The 13,538-nt window shown below is 60.8% G+C and overlaps 1 protein-coding gene across 6 annotated transcripts in view; it reads left to right on the forward strand.

Annotated features, from left to right (window-relative positions):
• Positions 1-10,353, forward strand: part of Elfn1 (extracellular leucine rich repeat and fibronectin type III domain containing 1) — a 59,606-nt gene extending 49,253 nt beyond the window's left edge. For 4 of the 6 annotated variants that reach the window (XM_060367993.1, XM_060367996.1, XM_060367994.1 and 1 more), the window contains exon 2: positions 6,674-10,353. In XM_060367993.1, the coding sequence (XP_060223976.1) occupies positions 6,942-9,443 (2,502 nt within the window). In that variant the 5' untranslated portion in view covers positions 6,674-6,941 and the 3' untranslated portion in view covers positions 9,444-10,353. The remainder of the gene's footprint in view (positions 1-6,673) is intronic. The other 2 variants (XM_060367997.1, XM_060367995.1) reach the window with 1 other exon arrangement.
• Positions 10,354-13,538: the final 3,185 nt, after the last annotated feature.

The raw sequence follows: 13,538 nt of genomic DNA on the forward strand, positions 1-13,538 counted from the left end.
TTCAAGTCCCCAGACAGCGGTGACCTCTGAAGGCTAGCGGTCCCCTCATGACTTCCGCTCAGAAAATGGTGCCTCTAAATCTCTAGTGCAATGAAAAATTGCCAGGAATGAGTGCAGATCCAACGGCCAAGGTGCCAGCGGCACAACGGTCAGCCTGACCTGGTGAGCAGCTTGCGGATGGTTGCAGTGTCCATGCCCAGGCCTGGCTGGTGGGGTACGGTGAGGCCTGGCCCAGGTTGCCCCTGGGTGCCGCCAGCCTCCTACAGGAACCCCTTTTAGTTCTTGTACACCAGGCCAGTGCCAAGCCCCCACATGGAGTCAGAGGCCTCAAGGTCAGGAGAGTTAAGGAAGGGGCTGTCTGGAACTCAGGGGCTCTCAGAGGTCAGCAAAATGCTAGACAAGAGCAGCGGATCTCAAACCAGCCTTCCCTCAGAAACAACTGGAAAGATTCAGGTCAGACTAAAGATAGAACCTCCTGGCTGCCAGGGTTATGGTCTGCGTGTGTGTGTGTGTGGTGTGTGTGTGTGTGTGTGTGTGTGGTGTGTGCGCGTGCGTGCGATGGGACACCGGACCCGAGGCGGCTTTCAGATGAGGCTCTCTGTGTGATGGGGACCGTGGCGGAGTTCCTGGAGAGGGTCACACTGCCTGCTGTCTTCAGGGAGCAGCCTGGCACCTCCTCGGGAGGCGCCTGCCAGCGCTCGGGCAGGGAGTCTTTGCGGACTGATTTCTCCCTCCAATGGTGCAATACATCATCTTTTTTAATTTAAAAAGATGCCCGGTGGAAGCTTCCGAGACCATTAAGTGTTTGGGTCCCTAATTAACTTCAGAGCAGCCTGGAGCAGCAAAGGGAGGAAGGGAGGGCCACAGGGAGTTGGGGGGGGCTCTAGTTGGGAAGGAAACGAGCGGCAGAATGGGCTCCCCCGCCCCGCACCTCCAGGCCGGAGCCTCTTGGGGAGGCTGGTTGCCTTTCGCATCTGGCTGCAGCTCCGCAGCCCCCTCTGGAAGTTTCCACTGAGTCAGGAGACCGCTTATCTGCAAATTGCCTGCTGAATCCTTTTGCTGGTCTCTGCTTCCTGGCTGGCTTTCCCTCTCTGAGCCTCTCCCTCTCCTTCTCCCCATTCCTTTTCCCTCTCCTCCCCATTCCCTCTCCCTCTCATCCTCCCTTTCCCTCCCCCACCTCTCTTTCTGTGTGTATCTACCTGTGTGCCGAGGTTATCAGTGATGGCTTCGGGATCTAGTAGTTGCTCAATAAATGTAGGTTGGGGGAGTAAGAGTTGTCCTGACCGCATGCTCACAGAGCGTTTCTGCTCTGAGGAGATGGGTCTAGACCTAGGGTTCTCCTACAAGGTCCTTTGACATTGGACAGCCTCCCTGTCATCTTAACCCTCCTTGGTGACCTCTGGGCTCTCACAGGGAGGGGCATGGAGAGGACAAGGGTATTCTCTAGCTCCAGTCCCTGGACAAGGTCAGGGCCAGTACAGGTCCAGGCATGCTAAGCCTGACCCTGTGGCCAAGTCCCAAGGAGCCAGGCTGCTGATTCAGCCATTCTGCCCTCCTGGCCGTGCTGACCTTGAGTGGGGTTGTATGTGGGCTCCTGGAATGCAGGCAGGGTCCAGGCAGCCTTGGTGGGCTGTGAGGAACCCCCCCTGGAGCCGGAGGGGGTTCCCGGGGCCTTCTCTGTGTGAAGCCAGGGCTGCGCATGCTCTCTGTCCACCCAGGGTGTTTTACAGGGCTTCCCCTTAGGTCAGGAGGGTCTAGAAAACCATCCACAAGAACAGAGAAAAAGGAAGTACAGAGCTCTAGCAACCTTAAATAACCGTGAGTGTGCTCCCTGACCACCACCCTAGGAGGGAGAGCCACGCTCATCTCTACAGATGAGGGGGCCTAAGGAAGCTCAGAGAGGGTCAGTAACTCTCCCACGGTCACCCAGCTAGAGCCCAGCCAAACCAGCCTCAGCGCTCACCGTGAGCTGAGGAGCAAGGGCGCAGGCTGGCCCTGTCTGCTCCAGCCTCAGCCTCCGGGACCTGCCCGTCAGGGCCTGAGGGCTCTGCGGCACAGTGCCGCCAGGACAGCCCTGCCTGGAGCCGGGCTGCAGAGGCAGCAGGCCTTAGCAGGAAGCATGCTCTATTGGCAGAACATCGGAACGGGGAGGTTATCGATCGATAGCTCTCCGCCCGTCTCTGCGGCCCTGCCCTGGCCCTCGGCCTGTGCTGCCCCAGGGGTGCAAGATCGGAGGGACATCCACTCCACCCGCAGAAGGCCTGGCCCTGCTCCAGCTCGGCCCTGCTCCAGCCCCGCCCCGCTCCAGCCCCGCCCCGGCCCCGCCTCGCCCGCTCCAGCCCTGTCCCGCTGCTCTTCTAGTTCCTGACCGAGGACAGAGCCGTATTTTTAGACACGTGTGATCAGTCCCACTGTAAGAGGTTTAAGAGCCCGGAACGCCACACTCCACTTCGTCCTCAGGGAAGGGCTGCGGGGCTGGGGCGGCGGGACAGGCACAGCGCGTTCTGTTGTCACCATCCTGCCCTGGGCTACAGAGGTCCTCTGCGAGCGCGAGCACGAGCCCGTGTGCATGTGCGTGTGTGTGCGCGTGCGCGTGCGTGTTCAAGAGTCATCTCCAGAAACTAGGCCCCAGCCCTCTCACCATATAAAGAACCCCTGCAGACACCCAAGGAAACCCAGGTGGGGAAACTGAGGCCTGGGTTTGGAAATGGAAGCTTGGGCAGTGCAGGCTTGATTCTCAGTTTCTAGAGAAGAGAAGTGATGAGGAGCAGGGAAGGCAAGAAGTAGATCGGAACTAAGTTCATCCCCACCCCCACCCCACCCCTCATCACCCTGGGTCCTTCCCCAACCCTGCCCTAAAAGCCACCTACTATAGCCTGGCACTGCCTACACCTCTCTGCCCCTTCAACACCCCACAGCCCCGAGAGAGTGATGGCTCTGATCACACAACCTTGTCCCTCACCTCTTCCCTGTCCTCCTCTTTTCTGCCTGACGGACTCCTACTCAGCCGCTAAGACCTTCTGTCCAATGCCCAGACCACCAACCTGTGGTCCAGCTGCATCTCTTCAGCTCTCCCCTCTCCTGCCAGGCTGCGTCCCTCTGTTCATGCTCCTTTGAGGGTCCTCTGCTGTTCTTAAGCTCTAGGGCCAGCTTCCCTCTGCTGCAGGGAGAGCAGGGCCCAGAGCAGGGCGTGACTGGAGGTTGACCTGCCACCCAGGCCTGTCAGTCTGTGAGTCGGACATCTAGAGAGAGTCCATTAGAAAAGCCACAGTCTGTCCAAAACTAGGGGGTCTTGGAATGGTCTCTTGGCCTGTGGCAGATCCTTCCTCCTCCCTCCCCCTTCCCTCCCTCCCCCTTCCCTCCCTCCATCCCCCTTCTCTTTCCCTCCTGTGCTCCTTCGTTCTGTGTGTACATGTAAGTGCAGGTGTATGTGTGTGCCTGCACACGGAGGCCAGAGGTCACCCTCAGCAGCCATTCCCTCTAGCCTTCTGAGACAAGGCCTCGCTGGCCTGAGGTCACCCTCAGCAGCCATTCCCTCTAGCCTTCTGAGACAAGGCCTCGCTGGCCTGGAGCTTACGGATTCACTAGGCTGTCTGGCCACCAAGCCCTAGGGACCTCCTGTCCCTCTTGTGGTTGGCCACACACTTGGCTTTTTTACATGGGTTAAGGGAACCCTATGATATGATGTGATATGACATGACATGTTCTGCTCTGCTGTGCTCTGATGCTATCTGATATGAGAATCTGGCTTCCGGGACAGGATGGGGCACAGGTGGCATCAGGTAATTGCCATGGAGCGAGCAAGGCAAAAGTCAGTAGTTAGCGGCCCAGGCGTCACCTGTAACCGTGACAGAAGCAGATCCGGCATGGAAATGGCTGAAGAAAAGATAAAGGCAAGAGACAGAGAGAAACCGGGGTCCCCGTCCTGAGGAAGTCTGAAGGGCAGGGAGAGGTGCGTAGGAAGAAAAGCACACAGGCTGAGTGTGTTGGTTGCCTCAGAGGAAGATCCTAGGACTCTGTCCAACAGCCATTGGCTGAAAGTTTTTAAAATTTATTTACCTTCATTTCATGTGCACTGGTGTTTTGAGTGGATGGATGATTGGAGGAGCTCGGCAGGAGAGATGGGGTTGGGGTGAACAGTGCCCTGGGCCTTCAATACCCACCTAGGCAATTGGGCCTGTTCCAGTGATAGCTACTTCCCATGGAGGTTGGATGGCTGCTCCTCTGGGCCCAGACCCATGGCTGGCTTCTACCTAATTCTGTGCCTGTGGCTCTGGGTGTCGCTGGGCACCCTTGACAACCCGTGCTTGACCTGGATGGGAAGAGGCATGGGCCATGTGTGACCCAGGATGGGCCTCAGTTTCCCTGATCTGTAAAGCTAAGCGGGGAAGGAGAATGGGGGCGGGGAGACAGAGACTGAGGCTCTGAGATTCTCTGTGAGGCAGTGTCTTTCCTCTTTTGAGGGGCTGCTGATGGTGGGGGGCAGTACAGCCCTGCCGTGGACTGAAGAGCCCTCCACTGTTGACAGGCGTGGGGTGGGGAGCAGAAGGCGGGAGGGGGAAACAGAGGAGCACAGCATGGCCGGAGGCAGAGGCCCTCGTACCCTGCCCGCCTACCGTTACCCTGGCAGGCCCAGCCCAAGGGGGGCAGTGGAGAGTCGGGGCTGTTTGCCACAGTGAGTCACAGCACAAATGACTGGACTGCCATGCGTGGAGATGGCGTGGCGACACGGGAGTGCGAAAGAGGCAAGAGGGGAAGCAAAGAGGACGCAAGGTGCCCACAGAGCCTGTCCCGTGTGTGCCGGCGAGCATAGGCGTGCAGACCTATGCTTATGAGGACAATGGAATGCAAATGTCCGGATACCCACACCTGCAACTGGTGCGCGTAGGAGGCCGGCACACGGCAAGAGACATCTCGGCGCCTCTTTGGGCCTGTAATCCTGCTTAACTCCTCGGTTATTTTGAGGAAGAGATTACAGCTGATTAAGATCTCTCGCTCGGCGCCACCCCTCCCAGAGGTAGGACAGAAACGCTCTGCCCACTCTGCCTGCCTGGGCCAGTCCCCTCAGGATGAACCTGCTAGCCTCTCTCTGCCTCAGTCTCTCCTGCAGTGTCAGTACAGGCTTCAAGCCATCGTGGAGAAACTGTGGCCACCACTGTGCCTGACATTGGTGTCAAAACCCAGGATAAGGGTCCCCAAAGGATTCCCAGGCCACTGGCCTCGGTCATGCCACCCCATTGCCGCATGTCCCCTTTCCTGCTCCAGGGCACAAGGTCGAAGCAGACCCCAGGCTGCTGAGCCCAGGGCTATGCCTGGATCCCTTAGGGCCTCCAACCTGCCCCCTTCATCTTTCTCAGTCAGATATGGATTCCCCTGGGAGCCACGTCTTTTTTATGATATTTGCAAAGAATATATATGTGTGTGTGTATACACACACACACACACACACACATATTTCCTCCTCATTTCAGTCGCCTCAGTGCAGCCTAGTTGCGGCTGTCAATACTGGTGAAATAAACTGGCTGGCTGCTGGCCAGGCCACTGAACAGTGACGGGGCTGCTGTAAATCCCCGTATTAACAAGCTAACACCCATTTTCCATCCCTCAAGTGGGCAGAGGGGGCCATGGTGTGAAGGTCCACAGTTCCGCCATGAGGTGTCTTCACCCCACAGGCCTAACGCATGCGCTCTGGGCTCTGGGGATTCGGGGGAGGCACAGTCCTGGTCCTGGGTGTAAGCACGGCCAGGGAAGACACGAGGCAGAAGGCGCTGCTTGTATAAAAACTCAGGGTGTGAGATGGAGGGAGATGGGTTCAGCCCTGGGAACTGGGGGATGTTTTTATTAAGCCTGGAGAGGACCTCTTTTTATTAAAAATTGTTTTACATTATGTATTGATTGCCTGTGTGTAGGGAGGTCGGAGGACAACTGGCAGGAGCTGGTTCTCTCCTCCACCGTGTGGGCCCTGGGGGTTGAACCCGGACTTGGCAGCGGTCACACTGATGTGCTGAGCCATCTCACCGTCTCCCTCAACCCCAGAGGGGTTGGCAGGTCGGGCTGTCCCTCCACTACTGTGCTGGGGGTTGGACGGCCTCCGAGATCAGCCAGCTGATTCGTCTGGGGGAACTGAGGCCCGCAGGAGGGTGGCTTGCTGGGCCACTTCTCCTGCCCACCTCCGTGAGGGTGGAAGGACAGCTGTCTCGCCTCGGGCTGGGGACATTGGCCGGGTGCTCGGCACCCCCTGTAGGCAGTTCTGAAGGTGCTGTGGCCCTTCTCAAGGAAAAGCCACCTCCATCTTCTTGACTTAGGGGTGCAGCGCCAGAAAAGGCAACGCCCCCAGCAAGCCCCACACTCCCCGCCTGATGAACTCTTGGGTGCTCTCTTAGGGCTGTGCTCGGCGACCTGTGTCACTCATCGAGAGACCTCTGACCTGGTGGTCTCTCAGACCTCTGATGTCACCAGGGGAACGGTATGTCCGCCTCGCACATGAAGACACAGGGCCTGGAAGAAGCCTGTTTCCCTCCGAGATCCCAGACTCTCTCAGCTCAGCCCCACCCGCGATCTGGGGCTGGCCGGGCTGTCTGCTTTACAACAGACCCTGGTGGACAGCTCAGTCACCCGGCGACTTGGGCCGTGGTCTTTTCTGGGACTCACTTTCTTCTCTCTTCTCTTGCAGCAGAGGGCACTTCAGACAGAGGAGCCGGGCGAAGCCACCAGCACACACAGGCCCATGGGAAAGCAGGCCATGGCCGCCTCAGGACCAGGGAGGATGAGGAGGGGCGGTCAGCAGTGAGGGAGCCATTCTCCCTCCCAGCGCCTGCGCCATGCATCCTGGGACAGGACATCTCTGACAGCACAGGAAGTGCCCCACCCCACCCCCAAGTCCCCCGGGGGGGCCCACTGCCCAGCCTTCCACCCTGTCCCCGCAGGCAGCGTGCCCCGAGATGGCTGGGCGCGGGTGGGGGGCGCCGTGGGTGCTTGTGGCGGCCGCCACGCTGCTGCACGCGGGCGGGCTGGCCCAGGGCGACTGCTGGCTGATCGAGGGCGACAAGGGCTTCGTGTGGCTGGCCATCTGCAGCCAGAACCAGCCGCCCTACGAAGCCATCCCCCAGCAGATCAACAGCACCATCGTGGACCTGCGGCTGAACGAGAACCGCATCCGCAGCGTGCAGTACGCCTCGCTGAGCCGCTTCGGGAACCTCACGTACCTCAACCTCACGAAGAACGAGATCGGCTACATCGAGGACGGCGCCTTCTCGGGCCAGTTCAACCTCCAGGTGCTGCAGCTGGGTTACAACCGGCTGCGCAACCTGACGGAGGGCATGCTGCGGGGCCTGGGCAAGCTGGAGTACCTCTACCTGCAGGCCAACCTCATCGAGGTGGTGACGGCCAGCGCCTTCTGGGAGTGCCCCGGCATCGTCAACATCGACCTGTCCATGAACCGCATCCAGCAGCTGGGCAGCGGCACCTTCGCGGGGCTGGCCAAGCTCTCGGTGTGCGAGATCTACAGCAACCCGTTCTACTGCTCGTGCGAGCTGCTGGGCTTCCTGCGCTGGCTGGCCGCCTTCACCAACGCCACGCAGACGCACGACCGCGTGCAGTGCGAGTCCCCGCCCGTCTACGCCGGCTACTTCCTCCTGGGCCAGGGCCGCCACGGCCACCAGCGGAGCATCCTCAGCAAGCTGCAGTCCGTGTGCACGGACGACGCCTACACCGCCGAGGCGCTCGGGCCGCCGCGCCCCGCCCCGGGCCGGCTGCAGCCGGGCCACTCGCCGCCGCCGCCGCCGCCCCCGCCCGAGCCCAGCGACGGGCCGTGCCCGGACGACGACTGCTTCTCGGGCGACGGCACCACGCCCCTGCTGGTCCTGACCACGCTGGTGGCCCAGACGGAGGTCCGCCCCTCCATGAAGGTCAAGCAGCTGACCCAGAACTCGGCCACCATCATGGTGCAGCTGCCCAGCCCCTTCAACCGCATGTACACGCTGGAGCAGTACAACAACAGCCGGCCGGTGACCGTGTCCAAGCTGACGCAGCCCCAGGAGGAGATCCGCCTCACCAACCTCTACTCGCTCACCAACTACACCTACTGCGTGGTCTCCACCAGCTCCGGCGCCCAGCACAACCACACCTGCCTCACCATCTGCCTGCCCAAGCCGCCCGGGCCGCCGGGCCCCGTGCCCAGCCCCTCCACGGCCACCCACTACATCATGACCATCCTGGGCTGCCTCTTCGGCATGGTGCTCGTCCTGGGCGCCGTCTACTACTGCCTGCGCAAGCGGAGGCGGCGGGAGGACAGGCACAAGAAGGCCGTGGCCGCGGCGGCCGGCAGCCTCAAGAAGACCATCATCGAGCTCAAGTACGGCCCCGAGCTCGAGGCGCCCGGGCTGGCCCCGCTGACCCCGGGCCCGCTGCTGGGCCCCGACGCCGTCCCCCGCATCCCCTACCTGCCGGCCGCCGGCAGCGGCGCGGCGGAGCAGTACAAGCTGGCGGAGAGCGGCGAGACCCCCAAGGCCACCAAGGGGAACTACATAGAGGTGCTAACGGGGGAGGCTCCGGAGCGCAGGGCCTGCGAGCTGGGCCGCCCGGGCCCCGAGAACCAGGGCTCGGCGGCCGAGATCTCCACCATCGCCAAGGAGGTGGACAGGGTCAACCAGATCATCAACAACTGCATCGACGCGCTCAAGGCCGAGTCCACCTCCTTCCAGGGCGCCAAGCCGGGCGCCGCGGCGCCGGCCGAGCCGCAGCTGGTGCTGCTGGCCGAGCCCCTGGCCGCCAAGCACGGCTTCCTGGCGCCCGTGTACAAAGATGCCTTCGGCCACGGCGGCCCGCAGCGCCACCTCGGCGCCGACGCGCCGCCCGGGCCCCCGCGGGCCAGCACCTCGTCCAGCGGCTCCGCGCGCAGCCCCCGCGCCTTCCGGCCCGAGGCCGCGGGCGCGCACAAGGCCCCGGCCGCCGCCGAGCCCAAGTACATTGAGAAAAGCTCCCCCGGGCCCGAGACCATCCTCACTGTGACGCCCGCGGCCGGCGCGCTGCGGGCCGAGGCCGACAAGGGGCGCCCGTACGGCGGCGAGCACCGCCACTCGTACCCCGGGCCGCACCCCGCCGAGCCGCCCGCGCCGCCGCCGCCCCCGCCCGCGCCCGAGGGCCCGGGGGGCCGCAAGGCCTCCATCCTGGAGCCCCTGCGGCCGCGGCCCCGAGACCTCGTCTACTCGCCGCTGTCCCCGCAGTACCACAACCTGAGCTACTCGTCCAGCCCCGAGTACGCGTGCCGGGCGTCGCCCAGCATCTGGGAGCGCCTGCGCCTCAGCCGCCGGCGGCACAAGGACGGCGCCGAGTTCATGGCCGCCGGCCACGCCCTGCGCAAGAAGGTCCAGTTCGCCAAGGACGAGGACCTGCACGACATCCTGGACTACTGGAAAGGCGTGTCGGCGCAGCACAAGTCCTGAGCCAGCTCCACCCTCGGCGGGGCCCTGGCAGCCGGGCCCCGTCCTCTCCGACACTCGTGATGCCCACCGGACCAAAAAAAGGACAGCCCGTCCGCGGCAGCCCTCCCGGACTGCCACCGCGCGCACAGCCAGGCCGCGGGGCCAGCCGCAGGAGGCCGCAGGTGGCCGCAACCGTAGATAGACTAACTCTCATGTAAACTGTAATGTGCCTGCTGCCTGGTGCAAGCAAGCAAGCCACACACGCACACACGCACGCAAACACACACACGCTACACACACAAACACACATGCATAAACACATATGCGCGCATGTGCGCGCGCGCACAAACACACAGACTCCCACGCATGCACGCACACACGCACATGCACACACGGGACTTCGGAAAACTGTGTCTTACGGGTGAGGGTGGGGGAGGGGAATTTTTTCCATTATCTTTCCTGTTTTGAGTCTTCTCTTTCTCCTTTTCTTCTCTCTTTCCTCTTTATTTTCTTCCTTTTTAAAAAAATATATCTATATATAAAAGTGAAAATCTTTAAAAAAAAAAAAACTAAGTCACCTACTGTGGGACACGTGACTAGGCGAGGCCCGCTTCGAGGCACCCCCTAAATGTGATCTCCCCGTCTGTGGAGCGCAGAGCAGAGAAGCCAGGGCTGCTGGGCCGCCTGCTTCTGGCAGCATCTGAGGCTGTGTGACACGCCAGCACAGCCGTGAAGACTGTGCTGGGGACAGGTCCGGGGGGAGAGGGGTGCAGGCTGGGAAAAACTGTGTGCCCCCACCCCATCTTCATTGTACACTGTAGCTGTTCTATTGTACAGAAAAAAAATCTATATTTGCAAAGTTTGCTGTAAAATGAGAGAGAAAAAAAGACTATGTCTACTAAAAAAATCTGCAAAGGAAAAAAAATCCAAATCCATGTGTTCTGTGGTTTTTTTACTGGGGGTAGCGGTGGTGGCTCAGGGTCCCATGTGGGCCAGCCGTTGTGGATAGTGGCTTTGATGGGCTCAGTGGAGCCAGTGGGAAGGCTAGTGGCTCCCACGGGGCAGCGAGTGTCCAGCCTCGTGAGGGTGGAAAGCAGTGTGGACGGGAATAGGGGGCAGGAGGAGGCTGGGCAGGGCTACACGAGGGCCCAGGGGCAGGCCTGGGGGAGGGACAATAAACAGCCACTCCTGGACCTGGTGTGGATGGTGGAGTCGGTGTGAGGGTGAGAAGGTGCTCTGGGAGAGTCCTTCCATACCCGAGCGCCACCCACATGGCGCAGGAACCCCCCCCCCCCCGCCACACAAAGCCAGCTCCATTCTCCCACGGCCTGTCTGCCCTGCCAGCCCTTCCTTGCCCCTTGCCTACCCTCTGTCTCGTGTGGCATTCCCTAGGTGGCCTCATCCCGTATAACCCCAAGGACATTCTCTTCCCTGGGCAGCCAGGAGGCATGCCTCCCCATCAATATTCCCAAACTGACGTGAGGACGTCGCCCTAAAGGCCCCAGTCACCCAGGGCTTCCCGCTCAGGGAAAACAACTCCTAATATGGGACTTCCGACAAAGACCAAGCAAGGCACAGACATCCTGGGTCCGATGGTGCCTGGGGTCTGGAACACAGAGCCATGGTTGTGGAAAGAGGCGGGCTTCGGTGTCTGATGAGCTGTGGGTGTCTGATGAGCTGGCCTATGTCCCAGTTTGGCCGGAGATGAGGGCAGAGGGGGGAGGGCTGGGGGTTGGAGTAGCCCGGTCAGTTTGCGCACTCAGGGGCCGGAGGCTCCTCTCTCCTCCCGCTTTAAGCACCATCCTTAGACCCACACAGCCCCAAGTTGGGCTCAGGCTCCCCATCCCTGGACGGGAGTGCAGAGCTACACCCAGGGCCCACACTGGGTTCCTAATCAGGGTCACGTGCCAAGCCCCCCGGCAGCAAACCCATTAAACAGGCCCCTCGTGGAACACATGTCCTGCCCTCTTTTGTCTAGCCTAACAGACTAGAGAGACATCCGCCATGTCGGCCCCTTCCCAGCTCTGAGCCTTTCTGATCATCGAGGGAGAGTCCATCACTGCTCCGGAGACAACGTGGGCATTTCCAGAGGGGATGTAGGGCCGAGAACTGGTGGGAGAGGCCCTCTCCGCAGGGGCACAGGGCCTCTCAATGACCACCCTGGTGATGGGGCAGAAGGAGGTGCCGGCCAGTTCAACACATTCCCTGTCACCAAGGAGACGAATGGCTATATATAGGGGACCAGGACAGACAGAACAAAGGTGGCAGCCTCCAGGCTGGGCAGCTGGTCAGGCAGTGCATGTGTGTGAAGGCGCGGACAGAGAGAGCTGGCGCCAAGGTGGAGTTGCTGAAAGAATCGTGGGACGAGGGCAGAGGCAAGAGGAGGCAGGACAGACGTGCAGGGTGCCCAGCTGCCAGAGCTCCTAGTGTCCCAGGGTGCCTTGGGGTCAGTGGGCTCAACTCTGCATTGAGTGTGAGCTGGTGACAGAGACCCACACAACGCCACGCCCTCACGAGAAGAGCTCGGAGTGCAGGGGAAGTCCCCACATTACAGCCTTTAAAGGGGGCTCCTGAAGGTGGCGGGACTCAGCTTGGAGAAGGGGTAAGAGAAGGGAGGACAGGCCTTAGGGGGGGCGGGATCCGGGCTGAGTGTGGAGGGGGTGTGTGGGAGCTCTGCCCACGGTCCCTGCCCTTGTGACTTCCCAGTGGGAACTGGAGGGTCCTGGAGCTTGACCCGGAGGCTCTGTGACTGTCACCACAGCCAGCCACACGGCTGCCCTGAGTCCCAGTCACCCCCATCCAGTGTGGGGATGATACCACAGCCTCTCCTGTTGCTGGGACAAGTGACTCTGCCTGCTCTCACAGGTGACTCTGCTGTTCTCTGCCACCTCAGCAGCGCACGGGACAGCTAGACGAGGACTACTCCGCTTGCCTCTTGGCTTCCACAATCCAGCCCTAAGGGAGTGACCCTGGGGTCACGTCAGCCATAGGGATCTGTTCTGTATGGTTCAGAGGATGATCCGAGAGCTGTGCTTTTGTCTGAGTGAGTGTATTGAATATACATCAAGCCAAAGAAAGAGATAGAGATGGTAAAACACCATCAAAGCAGGGACTCAAACCAGCGGGGGAAACCCCACTGAGACGGGCTCTGAGGCTTCCCACGGACAGCAGCACATGCTCTCTGACTGACAGAGATGGGAGGCTTCAACGGAACTAATGCCAACAGGAAAAGATCACGTCGGTCGGTCGGTCAAGACCTCGAAACATCCAGCAGAAGCTTGGTGGGGAAGTTGAGGCAGTGGGCTGCTTTCAAGGGTGTGACAGTCTTGCCCCTGGCTGGTTGCTCTCCTATCCTCTCTGACAGAGATAGTCAGCACCCCCAGACGAAGGCTCTTGGAGGACACGCGGGGACAGATGTGCTTGGGTCTGAAGTGTAGGCCACAGCTGGGCTCAAACAGCAAGTGGCAATTCATCAGTACAGTGTGTATGGCAGTGCCATCAGCCTGAGCAGACCAGAGCCACGGGGAGGGACGGGTCACTTCCTAGAGGACTGGGTCAGGGAGAACTGGGCATCAGATAGAGATTCCCCGAAAGGGAAGAGTGCAAAAGCAGAAAACATCCATCAATTCACACACTCATTTATTTAACGTGCAATTATAGAACCCAGTGCCACACTCAACAAAGGCTGCTGACACTCTGGAGGGTGTGGAAAACTCAGGTGTAGGACAGGGACCACACGGCAGGTGAATTTCCTCAAAACAGGAGCCTGGCGAGGAGCCACGGGGAAGGTCACAGCCGGCCAGGGCAAGGAATCACCCTTGCTCTCTTCCCCTATCCCCACCTCTCTCTGAGCGCCTCAGTGAGCAAGCGGGGTGACAGCAGGGGTCAGGAGGCCCCGGTGCTGAAGTCCATCTCAGAGAGGCAGAACCCAGCCTGCAATGCCAACATGGCAACCAGGATGCTGGCAGAGGAAGCTTCCGTCTCGTCTGGACAGAGACACTCTTCAAAGGGCCTGCTCCTGTGAGGGCCGGAGTTGGCAGCGTGGAGCTGGGAGGCGGGGCCGGGGAAGCGGATGGACCCCCAGAGCACACGCGGCAGGGAGGCAGGTGGGAGGCG

The sequence above is a fragment of the Meriones unguiculatus genome, chromosome 15, assembly GCF_030254825.1.
Source record: "Meriones unguiculatus strain TT.TT164.6M chromosome 15, Bangor_MerUng_6.1, whole genome shotgun sequence".
NCBI classification, from domain to species: domain Eukaryota; kingdom Metazoa; phylum Chordata; class Mammalia; order Rodentia; family Muridae; genus Meriones; species Meriones unguiculatus.